This window comes from Littorina saxatilis, linkage group LG15 (assembly GCF_037325665.1).
Source record: "Littorina saxatilis isolate snail1 linkage group LG15, US_GU_Lsax_2.0, whole genome shotgun sequence".
Lineage (NCBI taxonomy): Eukaryota > Metazoa > Mollusca > Gastropoda > Littorinimorpha > Littorinidae > Littorina > Littorina saxatilis.
Genome location: NC_090259.1, coordinates 44456845 through 44471426, shown reverse-complemented (window position 1 = coordinate 44471426; position 14582 = coordinate 44456845). Strand labels below are relative to the sequence as shown.

The 14582-nt window shown below is 40.3% G+C and overlaps 1 protein-coding gene across 2 annotated transcripts in view; it reads left to right on the top strand.

Annotated features, from left to right (window-relative positions):
• Window positions 1-12667, top strand: part of LOC138949432 (protein crumbs-like) — a 130441-nt gene extending 117774 nt beyond the window's left edge. For both annotated transcript variants that reach the window (XM_070321257.1, XM_070321258.1), the window contains 6 exons: window positions 114-356; window positions 3125-3259; window positions 6299-6532; window positions 6884-7152; window positions 8187-8280; window positions 9107-12667. In XM_070321257.1, coding sequence (XP_070177358.1) covers window positions 114-356; window positions 3125-3259; window positions 6299-6532; window positions 6884-7152; window positions 8187-8280; window positions 9107-9246 — 1115 coding nt within the window. In that variant the 3' untranslated portion in view covers window positions 9247-12667. The remainder of the gene's footprint in view (window positions 1-113; window positions 357-3124; window positions 3260-6298; window positions 6533-6883; window positions 7153-8186; window positions 8281-9106) is intronic.
• Window positions 12668-14582: the final 1915 nt, after the last annotated feature.

Genomic DNA, 14582 nt, shown 5'->3' with positions numbered 1-14582 from the left:
TGTACACACAGAAGAGATCCTGTAATCTTTGTCAGAGTTCAGTGGGGTTATAGCGGTACTTTAACACACAATATTCATCACCATTTAAACCACCTCACAATGTTTATCACCAGGTAAAAACTGCAGCGTAGAGATCAACGAATGCGATCACAACTTCTGTGTGGCGGCGACTTCAAGCAACTGCACAGACATTGAAGGAAGCTACGAGTGTGAATGCAAACTGGGATACACGGGGAAGAACTGCTCGGAAGCCGACTGTGCTCAAAACCCATGTCTGAACGGCAGTACCTGTGATGATCGGGTGACCGCTGACTGGGGCACTGATTGGCAGTGTATGTGTCAGGAATTCTTTGGAGGTGAGCCATGTGGAAACTTTGGAGTTTCAGACTAGACGCTCTGTGTTAACACTATTGTGACTAGCATTGCCACGGCGTTAACGTCCTGCCTGCCCAAGCTTGCCACCAAGAAACTTCCCAAAAAACAGTAACTGTAAAGAAATCTGTCTAGCAAGCTTGAATTAAGTCCAATCACCACCAAATTTTGTGTACTAATTAAAAAATGGATGCCCAGTTCAGTCGTGCTATTTATAAGTTTGTCACGCGATTTGTTTTAGCAAAGGGGGGGTGAAAGGGGGATAATTTGTGTTTTTTAACGTTTTTTTGTGTGTGTTTTCTTTTCCACTGCTTTTTTAAAAGTTATTTTTTAACAGAAAGTATTATAAATAATCTTATAACCAAACAAGGTGTAAAACCTATGAATTAGCTGCAATATTGTTAAAATTCTACACAGAAATAAGGAGACAGTACAAAGAAACAAGTCGCGTAAGGCGAAAATACAACATTTAGTCAAGTAGCTGTCGAACTCACAGAATGAAACTGAACGCAATGCCATTTTTCAGCAAGACCGTATACTCGTAGCATCGTCAGTCCACTGCTCATGGCAAAGGCAGTGAAATTGACAAGAAGAGCGGGGTAGTAGTTGCGCTAAGAAGGATAGCACGCTTTTCTGTACCTCTCTTCGTTTTAACTTTCTGAGCGTGTTTTTAATCCAAACATATCATATCTATATGTTTTTGGAATCAGGAACCGACAAGGAATAAGATGAAAGTGTTTTTAAATTGATTTGGAAAATTTAATTTTGAAAATAATTTTTATATATTTAATTTTCAGAGCTTGTTTTTAATCCAAATATAACATATTTATATGTTTTTGGAATCAGAAAATGATGGAGAATAAGATGAACGTAAATTTGGATCGTTTTATAAATTTTTATTTTTTTTTACAATTTTCAGATTTTTAATGACCAAAGTCATTAATTAATTTTTAAGCCACCAAGCTGAAATGCAATACCGAAGTCCGGGCTTCGTCGAAGATTACTTGACCAAAATTTCAACCAATTTGGTTGAAAAATGAGAGCGTGACAGTGCCGCCTCAACTTTCACAAAAAGCCGGATATGACGTCATCAAAGACATTTATCAAAAAAATGAAAAAAACGTATGGGGATTTCATACCCAGGAACTCTCATGTCAAATTTCATAAAGATCGGTCCAGTAGTTTAGTCTGAATCGCTCTACACACACACACAGACAGACAGACAGACACACACACACACACACACACACACACACACACACACACACGCACGCACATACACCACGACCCTCGTCTCGATTCCCCCCTCTACGTTAAAACATTTAGTCAAAACTTGACTAAATGTAAAAAACAAGCAAATCCCGCATTCACTCACAGCATCCTGACTCAAATGAAACAAAACTGTGACACTCACCAAATGATGTCTAGGTAATCCATATTGAATATAAGTCACATTTTCACAAGAAAGTCCCAACTGTTCACCAATGAACATTTCCAAAAGGATTAGGAGGCTCCAGCCATCCATTGTTATCAGTGCTGCCACGCCCCCCTTGCAACTACACATTCGAAGATTCATGCAGTACCACCCTAACACGTGTAGTTTGCCGACTCATACTAGCAACAACAGGACTGTTTCTTCCTCAATATCACTGCTATTATCGCTTTCTTGAGGCGAAAACAACACGTCGGAATCATGATCTACAGGGTCCTCAAGATCCAACATCCGGAGAATCTCCTCCCGTGACAAGGCTCGCCTTGGATTCATTTTTTTTCTCGAAAAAACCACACAAATCAGGCTAATTTTGCATGTGGCGGAAGGGCACGCAAAGTGTGTCAAGGGAAACAACTCAATTTACTGTAAGCTTCAAAAACCGGGAAGCAATCACGAGTCGTGTACCCTGTATGGCTCTTATTGAAAAATGCGCGTCCCGTCCATGGGCGTGTCAGCGCTGTCACTGATTTATCAGTGTCCCGTCGCGAAAGTGTTAAGACTTCTCCTTTTAAGACCTTGAGAGCACGGCTGAGGTGCGTGAGAATGTTAGCACCCAAATGGGAGCCACCTGCCGTGTTGGATTGCTTGAAATTGAGACTTGTTGTGATTTCAACCAATCAAACCCTGCGCTTTGTTCTCTCCCGTTTGGGTGGCACCCACTTTTGGTTGGTGCACCTCGGCCCTGAGTCCTTGCTCTCACCCACCATTTCTTCTCTCCCCCCATGAGCTTCTTACAGTCCTCCCTGTAAGCTGCCTGCAATCTTCTTGAGACTTTGCTTTCATTTCGTTTTATTCTCCCCACAAGGCTGCCAAACTAATTCTAAACTCTATGTTTGTCAAACTGAAATCATGTGATAATGACTGCAGTTAGGCAGGGTGACATTTCAGGACCGTGTGCATCACTGGTTACGGGTAGACAGTGTGAGATTGCAGGACCGTGTGCATAATGTACATGATAAATACCTGTATTACTGCTTTGCAGGTAGATAGTGAGAGAACACAGGTGTGAAAAGTGATGGATATAACATACCTGTGTTACTGCTTTGCAGGTAGATAGTGAGAGAACACAGGTGTGAAAAGTGATGGATATAACATACCTGTGTTACTGCTTTGCAGGTAGATAGTGAGAGAACACAGGTGTGAAAAGTGATGGATATAACATACCTGTGTTACTGCTTTGCAGGTAGATAGTGAGAGAACACAGGTGTGAAAAGTGATGGATATAATATACCTGATACATACCTGTGTAACTGTTTACAGGTAGGCGGTGTAACATCCCAGGACCGTGTGCATTCCACCCGTGCAATGCCAGCAACACAGACAGTTGTAAACAAGACCTCTTCAACACAACTGACACTAACGTCAGCAGCAATTTTACCTGTGTTTGCAAATCAGGTGAGTCATCCGGTGTTTTGTCCATGGAGAACTGATAGTCATTGAAAATGATTTATTTGGCTGTGTGGCTGACACAGTTTATCGTAGAACCGATAGTCATTGAAAATGATTTATTTGGCTGTGTGGCTGACACAGTGTATCGTAGAACCGATAGTCATTGAAAATGATTTCTTTGGCTGTGTGGCTGACACAGTGTATGGTAGAACCGATAGTCATTGAAAATGATTTCTTTGGCTGTGTGGCTGACACAGTGTATGGTAGAACCGATAGTCATTGAAAATGATTTCTTTGGCTGTGTGGCTGACACAGTGTATGGTAGAACCGATAGTCATTGAAAATGATTTCTTTGGCTGTGTGGCTGACACAGTGTATGGTAGAACCGATAGCCATTGAAAATGATTTCTTTGGCTGTGTGGCTGACACAGTGTATGGTAGCAATGACTCAGTAGGGTTATCTCTGGAGTACAGTGGAACCCCACTTCCCAGTTTAAGACCCCCCAGTTTAAGACCTCCCAGTTTAAGACCCCCCAGTTTAAGACCTCCCAGTTTAAGACCTCCCAGTTTAAGACCCCTCCATTTTAAGACCTCCCAGTTTAAGAACCCCCAGTTTAAGACCCCCCAGTTTAAGACCTCCCAGTTTAAGACCTCCCAGTTTAAGACCCCTCCATTTTAAGACCTTGTTTTCTCAGACTTTCTGCCCATAACCTCTTTAAAATTACCCCCCATTTTAAGACTCCCTCCTTTTTAAGGCCTGATTTTCTCAGATTTGTTTAGGTCGGGTTCCACTGTAACAATGACTCAGTAGGGCTATCTCCGGACTAGACGCATTCCGAAAATAACTCTGTCGGTCTGTAGAGGTTGTGAAAGAGTTAATACCCTTGCTTTTTCAGGAACAAACACTAGCGAGGGGTGTGTCTAAAACACGTGGACAAGGAGCACGTGTGGAGTTATTTGTCCCTGAAACAGCAAGGGTATTCACTCTTTCACAACCCATACAAACCCGACAGAGTTATTTCTGAACATCATCTGTTAGCCACACTGTGAGGCTCGTGGTCACACCCAGTGAATTTCAACATTTTCACTCTTCTGTCATGAACAGTATGTTCCATCTGTCCCATGGGGATTCCCCTCAGTAGATTAAAAGTTGTTTCAGTATCAACAAACAAGAATGGCAAGTTATTGGTACATGTCAATTTATGGCTAAACAATACATTACAAACATTACATGTCAATTTATGGCTAAACAATACATTACAAACATTACATGTCAATTTATGGCTAAACAATACATTACAAACATTACATGTCAATTTATGGCTAAACAATACATTACAAACATTACATGTCAATTTATGGCTAAACAATACATTACAAACATTACATGTCAATTTATGGCTAAACAATACATTACAAACATTACAGGTCAATTTATGGCTAAACAATACATTACAAACATCACACGTCAATTTATGGCTAAACAATACATTACAAACATCACACATCAATTTATGGCTAAACAATACATTACAAACATCACACGTCAATTTTATGGCTAAACAATACATTACAAACATGACACATCAATTTATGGCTAAACAATACATTACAAACATTACATGTCAATTTATGGCTAAACAATACATTACAAACATTACACGTCAATTTATGGCTAAACAATACATTACAAACATTACATGTCAATTTATGGCTAAACAATACATTACAAACATTACATGTCAATTTATGGCTAAACAATACATTACAAACATTACATGTCAATTTATGGCTAAACAATACATTACAAACATTACATGTCAATTTATGGCTAAACAATACATTACAAACATTACATGTCAATTTATGGCTAAACAATACATTACAAACATTACATGTCAATTTATGGCTAAACAATACATTACAAACATTACATGTCAATTTATGGCTAAACAATACATTACAAACATTAAATGTGAATTTATGGCTAAACAATACATTACAAACATTACACGTCAATTTATGGCTAAACAATACATTACAAACATTACACGTCAATTTATGGCTAAACAATACATTACAAACATTACATGTCAATTTTGGAAAGATAGCAGGCTATCTGTACTTTGATTTAAAGTGGTACTACTGGAATGAATGTTTCCGTTGCAACCAAAACTTGTTATTCCTTCTTCCTTAGATAGCTTCCATTAGAGTTTTACTCCTGAAGCATGTAAGAACTAAGATAGCCGACCGGCACGGTTGGCTTAGTGGTAAGGCGTCCGCCCCGTGATCGGGAGGTCGTGGGTTCGAACCCCGGCCGGGTCATACCTAAGACTTTAAAATTGGCAATCTAGTGGCTGCTCCGCCTGGCGTCTGGCATTATGGGGTTAGTGCTAGGACTGGTTGGTCCGGTGTCAGAATAATGTGACTGGGTGAGACATGAAGCCTGTGCTGCGACTTCTGCCTTGTGTGTGGCGCACGTTATATGTCAAAGCAGCACCGCCCTGGCCCTTCGTGGTCGGCTTGGTGTTAAGCAAACAAACAAACAAACAAACTAAGATAGCCGCTGTTTTCCACAAACAGCTTCTCATGCAGGGTTGTCTTGTCCAGCCGTGTCTTGGACTTAGACCACATAATTTAACACTTCCACCTTTTTTAAGACCTGTAAGAATAATAAAAGAAACGTCAGCAGTTATGTTTTCTTTCCGTTTACCACCTTTTTAAGACTCCCTCCTTTTTTAGGCCTTATTTTCTCACATTTTGGGAACCTTTAATGGGGTGTCCATCTGTCAACCTAGAGTTGTGCAACAGGCACTTGTTTTTGCTGGGAAAAAAGTGTGTTAAGGGGACTCAACATTATCATGTTTACACTGTGTTTCTCTTTTCTGCAGAAAGGTTGGGAAGGAGATACATGCTCACAGGATATTAACGAGTTATTGCTGGGGAAAAAGTGTGTTAAGAGGACTCGACAGGATCATGTTGAGCGAACGAAAAGAAGAAGAAGACAGTATCATGTTTACACTGTGTTTCTCTTTCTGCACACAGGTTGGGAAGGAGATACGTGCTCACAGGATATAAACGAGTGCAATGTTTCAACCCCTTGTCTGAATGGCGCAACATGTGAGAACAAACTAGGTTCCTACTTCTGTCGGTGTGCAACGGGCTACACAGGTTTTGACTGTGAGACGGACATTGACGACTGTGCCGATCAGCCGTGTCAAAATAACGCGGTCTGTTCTGACGGCTTGGCCAATTACCTCTGCAACTGCTCTCAGACAGGTAAAACACCCATACTTTGCTACTGTTCTGATCTGCTCATGGATATTCTTTTCTTTTATTTCTGAGGTACAGCATTCAAAGTAAAAAAGAAAAATGACATTAGTAAAATAAGTACAGTCCAACATGCTTTCTGTGGTCTGCAAATGGATTTTGTTTTTCTTTTTTCTTTTTGTTTGTTTTGAAGGTTCAAAAAAGTTAAAAGGTTGCAACTAAAAATTAGGGTTGGTTAGGTGACAGGAAACTTTGTTTTTATTCTTTGTTTCTTTTCTTAAATTTGCTTTTTTTTTCTTTGTTTTTTTCTCTTTTTATTTTTTGGTGTGACTTTATATCAACATCCACTCTCTCTTGCAGGTTACACAGGGCGGAACTGCACGGAAGACATAGACGAATGTCAGCCCGACCCCCACCCCTGTAACAACGGTACCTGTAACAACACTCTAAGCTCCTTCACCTGTGACTGTGGGGACACTTACCTGGGTGCCAGGTGTGAACACGTAGACCCCTGCAGCTCCACCGTCTGTGGGAACGGAGGTCACTGCAACTGGATACAGCAGGGGGGTGCTGGATACCTCGCTAACTGTACCTGTGTCGGAGGATACACAGGGCTAACCTGTGAACAGGTGAGTAAAGCAACTTGGAGGTTTCAGTACAATGGGGTATGTTAGGGGTGGGGGTAGGTGTTGCAATGAAGGGCGGTGTTGGTGGATACACAGGGCTTACCTGTGAACAGGTGAGTAAAACAAACTTTGAAGTGGTTTCAGTACAGTGGAGTACGTTAGGGGTGGGGTTAATGTGTTTTAATGAAGGTCGGTGTTGACGGATACACAGGGATAACCTGTGAACAGGTGAGCAACATAACAATTTGAAGCGGTTTTAGCATTATGGCATATGTTGGGACGTGGGAGTAGTGTTGTGATGAATATCAGTTTAGTTAATTTACCCCCCAAAAGACTGAACATGTTTCAGGATAGTAGGGTGCGTTGGGGGTGGAGGGGGATTGGTGGAGGGGGGGGGGGGGGGGACTGATGAAGAGCAGCAAATTCATTAGGGGATGGTGGAAGAGGAAGGCGGGTGGAGGGGGGATCATAGGATTCATAAGTTTCAGCAGGGACAGGTCATGAATTGCATAAGATGATGTAGGGCTGTCATATTTGTTAACACATAATGGCCTAGCTGTGTTAACACATAACGGCCTAGCTGTGTTAACACGTAACGGCCTAGCTGTGTTAACACATAACGGCCTAGCTGTGTTAACACATAACGGCCTAGCTGTGTTAACATATAACGGCCTAGCTGTGTTAACACATAACGGCCTAGCTGTGTTAACACATAATGGCCTAGCTGTGTTAACACATAATGGCCTAGCTGTGTTAACACATAATGGCCTAGCTGTGTTAACACATAACGGCCTAGCTGTGTTAACACATAACGGCCTAGCTGTGTTAACATATAACGGCCTAGCTGTGTTAACACATAACGGCCTAGCTGTGTTAACTGTTGATCCCCCTTTTCAGACCCCCAACTTTGATTTGGAACATTAGCTGTCTATCTGTTTTGCATTTCTTTAAAGGGGGGGAGGGGGGGGGTTGCACTGTATATATGGATGTATGGATGTATATACAGGGTGTTGATTCAAAGGATGTTGTTATTTCAGAGCCCTCAAAGTCAAACAGACGACGACGATGGTATTAACCTGGCTGTTATCATCGGTCCTATCGTCGCTGTTATCCTTCTCATCATTATCATCGGTAAGTGAATAGTAAATTACAGGGAGAAGTAATTTAGACACATGGCCAGGCCATGTTGGGTTTGATGCGTGCATGCCTGGTTTTCTCCTGTAGATGGGTGTCGGCACAGAAGGTCTGCCCGCTGTCCTCAGCCAACATGCTCCGTCTTCATGGCAGCTCAAATTTTTTATCGAGGTTCTCTCCTCTAGATCCGCCGTGTTTCGCCTAGGGGCTTTCGCTGCCTAGTTGATAGGGTCACCTCGTAGAGGATGTGGTCATAGACCACGCACGGTCGGTCTTGGGATAGGGAAACGTTATGCTAGTCCGGAGGGATTACGCCACAATGGCCACCTCGCGAAGACCCAGGGTCCTAGACTAGGGAGGTCCAAGGGGGAGCACCGGGAGGGCTACCCCTCTACCCGCACCTCCAACACAATCCCTTCCCCTGGTAGCTTCATCCCCAAGGAGGAAACAAAGCTACCTGCAACACCCCATTTAGACACATCAAATTGAAATCGTATGTTTTTGTGTCCATTCACTGTGTTATAATAAGGGTGGTGTTGATTTAAGTGACCATAGACCAGTTTTTTTTACTTCTGGCCATTGTCCTTAAAATTGCAATCTAACCTCATACAAAAAATATTTCAATATTTTTTTAACTCCACATGAAACAATTATTGCTTGTGTCATTTCATTCAGACTTTTATGCCGTTTTAGGCACTTATTAACTTGACTATCTCGTACACGTTTTGGATTGAAGATTTCTTTTAAAGGGGTCATGGGACAGACGTTTATTATTATTATTAATTTGACTCAAAATTAACTGTGCACTTTTTTTTCTGTACAGCTGTGATCGTGTTCATCGTGGTGGCGCGAGACAAGCGGGCGACACGCGGCGCCTACAGTCCCAGCCGACAGGAAACCGCCGGAGCCAGAGTAGAACTGGGCAATGTGCTGAAGAAACCACCGGAAGAGCGATTAATATGATCCAGTGGAGTGATTTTAAAAAACCTAAAAGATAGATTTAAATGATCTATGATTATACGAACAGTGAAGAGCTGAAGAAACCACCAGAAGAGCATTTGATATGATCCCAGTGGAGTGATTTTATGAACCTAAAAGACAGATTTAAATGATCTATGATTATAAGATCAGTGATGAGCTGGGCCTTGCACAGAAGAAATGAACTGCATTTCAAACGAACCCTATATGGAGCATACTCGTCGCGATATAACCTTGAACGGTTGAAAACGACGTTAAACACCAAATAAAGAAAGAATGGAGCATACGTGTACTTGGTACCATTGAAAGAGCTGAGCTGAGTCAAACACTTGAGAGAAAAAAACATCAGAGGAACGCGTGATATCAACTGGGATTCATTTGATCCTAAAAGAGTAGTTGATATTATCCATATGGAGAGATTCAAATGATCCCAAAGGAATTCATTCAGTAGAGCGTAGCACTGAAGAAATTGCTGAATGAATGTTGGATACGATCCCAACAAAATATGCTTGATTTGATTCAAGTTGATCTGAGCGTAGCACTGGACAAAGTCATCAGATGAACAGCAGATATGCCCCCAGTGGAATACTTAACATCATGCAAAGGGTTGAGCCCACTAATGTTGAATGAACAACCAGAGAAGCAAAAGATTGGACCCTGGGAGCTGTATTTAGTTCAGCCTCATTATTCTGTGCATTGCTACTCTGTGGATTGCTCCTCTGTGGATTGCTATTCTGTGGATTGCTATTCTGTGGATTGCTACTCTGTGGATTGCTACTCTGTGGATTGCTATTCTGTGGATTGCTATTCTGTGGATTGCTACATGTCTTCACGCAGGGAGCCAAGTCACAGGGGCGATCGCCACAAGTTCAACAGGACTTATAATTGTTTCCGACCGTCATGTGTACAGTGCAAAAGTGTGTACTGTGAAAAATACAGTCCCTTTCAAATTGATATTGAACAGTTTTGAGTTCCTCTGTTGAACAAAGCCTTCTTCCTCTGCGTGCGATATGTTGAAGAGATCAAATCTATCGGACGTTTGATAATAAAGCTGGCTTGCAACAGACATTTGTTCTTCCCAACAGCATTCTCCACAATTTCAGGACTGATTTTTTTGTTGGACTTTGTGCGAGGTGGAACCTCTTCAATCTAAGTGACCGGTGTGTAATGTTTGAAGCAAAAGCATCGTGTCTCGTCGCATCGTCCCACCTTGAAAATGAACTGAGTGTCTGGTGCACCACGTTGACAAAACAATCCATAGCTGCACCAGGGGCTGTTTTATGGGCCAGTAACACAGTAAGGCAAATGCAGTTTAATGCTGAAATGTAGTTGAACCATGAAATGCAGTTAAACGCTCAAATGCAGTTGAACGACTGAAATGCAGTAATCTGACGAAATCGGGGTTTCATGAAAAAGATTTCAGTCGACTGTGCTTCCTCACATGCAGAGTTGCCGATTTCAGTTCTACCCTCCGGGCTCCCCCAGCACTGCATTCGAATGACCGCAGTCGGGTGACGAAGCAGAGGTCCGACTGGCAATTATGACCACCGCTAGTCGATGAAACTGGCTCCAGGTCTTGTGTGTGTAAATTGACTTTGTTAAAAGCAGTAACTCTGTGGAGCTGTTTGGGCAAGTTTCAGAGTTGATACAGGTTGCCAGAGCCCAGCAAGAACCAAGTGTGTACCTTGACTGATGATGTACGAACAAACCAAAAAGTTAAAACTGAGATGCAATCATTGAAGATCATAGCAGACCTGGGAACCCATACGATTTCGCCGTATTGTTTACGCTTGGTTGTCTAGAATACGATTAGTACGGTCGGTGCGAAAAAAATACGACCAGAAAAATTCCTAGACTACTTTTTTTCACATGCAAGCGCCTCCCAAAGCCGATCCAGTATGTTGACCTCAGTTGCATGCAGGATTACAGTTTTTGTCAGTAGACATTGAACGAAGCATTTGTTTGAAATGTATTGGTAAACTTAATTAACGGTGCGTCGGACCCGTGCGAAGCATGTTTGAATCATGAGTATGCTCATTTTTGTGAAAATACACGTTTGTTTGAGAATACTCCCAAGTGCAAAATAGAGGTTCCCAGGTCTGTCATAGCCATTGTCTTGCTCTTCCATTGTTCAGCCTCAAAGTATTTCAGACTTTGAGGCCACACACTGTGCTAATGATAGTAATAATTGTACAAGTACCATCCGGCATCTTTCGTGTAAAGTTGAAACCTCAGTAACTTTCTGTTGTTTTCCTTCATCTTTAAAATTGTTTTAAAAGCTTGTAGAGGCCTTTTTTAATTGTTGGAATATTGAAGCAGGAGATATTTTGTTTTTACAGCAGGGTTGTGTGTGCGTGTGTGTGAGTGTAAGAGAGAGAGTGTGTGTGTGTGTGTGGGGGTGTGTGTGTGTGTGTAAGAGAGAGAGAGTGTGTGTGTGAGTGTAAGAGAGAGAGAGTGTGTGTGTGTGTGTGTGTGTGTGTGTGTGTGTGTGTGTGTGAGTAAGAGAGAGTGTGTGTGTAAGAGAGAGAGCAATTGCCACTTAGTGTAGATGCGTTAAGAAAGACTGTACTGAAAGTATGGCGTGCAGAAATAGACTATTGCATCATTTTGAATTATACCTCTTTCTGGAAGAACATTGTATTTTTATAGTTGTACATAGAGATGTGTAAACAGAGTGTATATAATGCATGTTGAGCGTTTATAGCTTGCCAGTGGAACTGTCATGGCGCATTTTATGCAAAAGTGTGTGTGTGTGTGTGTGTAAGAGAGAGAGAGAGAGTGTGTGTGTGGTGTGTGTGTGTGTGTGTGTGTGTGTGTGTGTGTGTGTGTGTGTGTGTGTGTGTGTGGGTAAGAGAGAGAGAGAGAGTGTGTGTGTGTGTGCGCGCATTAAAATTGTGTGGCAGATGAAAAGAGAACTGGATATGCAATCTGACTTTAAGTTTTACAAACGTTGTATAGACAAGAGTGGCACCTTTTATCATCATCGTATCATGTCAGTAGTTTTCATTGTTTTCTTTCAGCATAAAAAAAGGTTGTCAACAAATTGTGTTTGTATGATACAACACAATAACATTAATGCTCACATTCTATTTCATATACATACATCTCATCATTCAAGACTTTTTTCTCATACAAAATCAAACTTCATCGTGAAGCAAAACTATCATTCAGCAATTTTGTGCATAAAATGTTAAAAAAAAGAAGAAAACATATCAGAAACAGTTGCTTTCTACTAAAATGATACAGCTATTTTTCTGCTTCAAACTTCCTTAGCGCACATATCCTCAGTTCCACAAAGACATTCCAAAGGCTTGATCACGGAAGCCAGAAAATTGCGCTTTCGTTCTTCTTGGAAGAGACATATCAAGTGCATGGAGATTTTACCAGCTTGCCAAGTTACTGGTAATAACATATCAACAGCCCTGAGTTTGAATTGTTTACATGCGCTGGTTACTTTTCACCAAGATGCCTCTTGCATTCATGCAATTTGATCAATATATGTATCTGAAAAAAGAGACAATTAGGTTACTTCAGGCAATACTTGTGTTGTTGATTTTTAAGTTGAACTGCCAGAGCTTTTAGTTTGTTATTACATTGTACTTTTAGTTTTTACAGCTCACTCATGCTTATTGCTGCATGTTGTTAACATTTTATGTGGAGATCATCTCTCATGATTTTGTTTAATACTTGCGATCTTTAATGAGAGGATACTGGTTGTGAATGCGATCTTTTATGAGAGGATACTGGTTGTGAATGTGAATGTCCACCATATCAATTTGGAATAGTGAGTAATTAATATTTTTCATCTGAGAATGCATTTTTTCCTGTGAGAAGTATATGTTTTCTGTTAGCAACTGTTTCATAAACAAATTGGGTGAAAAGCTACATGTATATACATATATATGATGAGAAGAACACTAATTCTGCTAACATTTACAGAGCTTCAAAATTCATGCCGTGACCATCTCTGATTTGCTTTTGTCATGTTTTATTGTTTATTTATCAAAGAAAATGGAAAGTGTTTGACATTTTAGAAGGAACTACAAAAGCTTGGTAACTACGCATCTTGATGGTGGCTATTCATGCTTCCTGTTTGCATGTGTACAATTTACTAGTTTTGTGTTAAATTACATTTATTCTCGCTTTCTATTCAGTTTATCAATAATTAACCTGGATTCTACCATGGCGTATCTTTTTGTGGGGTTTTTTTACTTCTGAACTTCTTCAGAGCTTGAATGTTAGGAAGCACTTTTAAGGACATATTTTTATTATTTTTTATTTGTACCCATGCAAAGTACAGCTTTTCCTCTTGTTTTTTTTTTAAATTCTTGAAGTTTTGAAACGTAAATTAAGATAAAAGACAGAATCAGATTCATTATTTAATTACTTAATGGTGCCTTGAAAATCAAAAGTCAGTGTTTTGTTTGAGACCTGCACCTGTTATTATGGCGATGTGTTCCGTCCACTGATAGGGAAAGAGTTCTTTGTGTTTTTTCCACTTCAAAAAATGTGTGCGGTCATTTTCCTTTTGAAAAGAGCTGTTCCTTTGCACTGCTAGTATCTGGTTTGAACCAACCTGTATTCTGCATTGCAATGATAGAAACACTATGATGGTTTAGGGTAGTTGTAGTCGTTCACTTTTGATACAGATTTATCCAACTTGAACAGTGCCTTCATTTTAGAAATTGATGGATAAGCTACATGTACTATTTTTTCAGTCTTTACAGTTAGAATAACTTTTGTTTTAAATCTTTTAAGTAATTTTACTGTGCTTTGCTCTAGGAAAAACATTATGAGGTTTAATTGTTTGTAGAATAATAGTAACTTTCATGGCTTGTTGCTGGCAGAAGGGGAATATATGCATTGGCACGCTATTTATTTATTTTTTATTTATTATGTTTTTTCTGTACTATTTTAACACAACTTACCCGGTAACACTAAGTCTTTACCTGTCTTTTCTCAAACAAACGAAACTTAAGAAGTCCTTGGCATCCTAACAGCAGAATTGGTAAATTTCAATGACAATGTAAGACCAACTTGAGTTTTGCTCAGACTAAACATTTATTTAAAATGTTCATCAAAATGTGACATTCCATAAAATATGGTTGAGGAAATAACACCAATGGCTAGTACTTGGGTGGTCACCAGTGACTAATGGTTATTTAATAACTGTTAACAAACAAAAAGTTAATATGTATATATGTTATGTGGCCTCTTTTTTCTGATAACATGTGTAATACTTGCTAATTTAAATAATTCAGACCTGTAGCTTGACACAGCAGTTTAAACACACACCACAGCTTTTAAACCAAACATGTTCT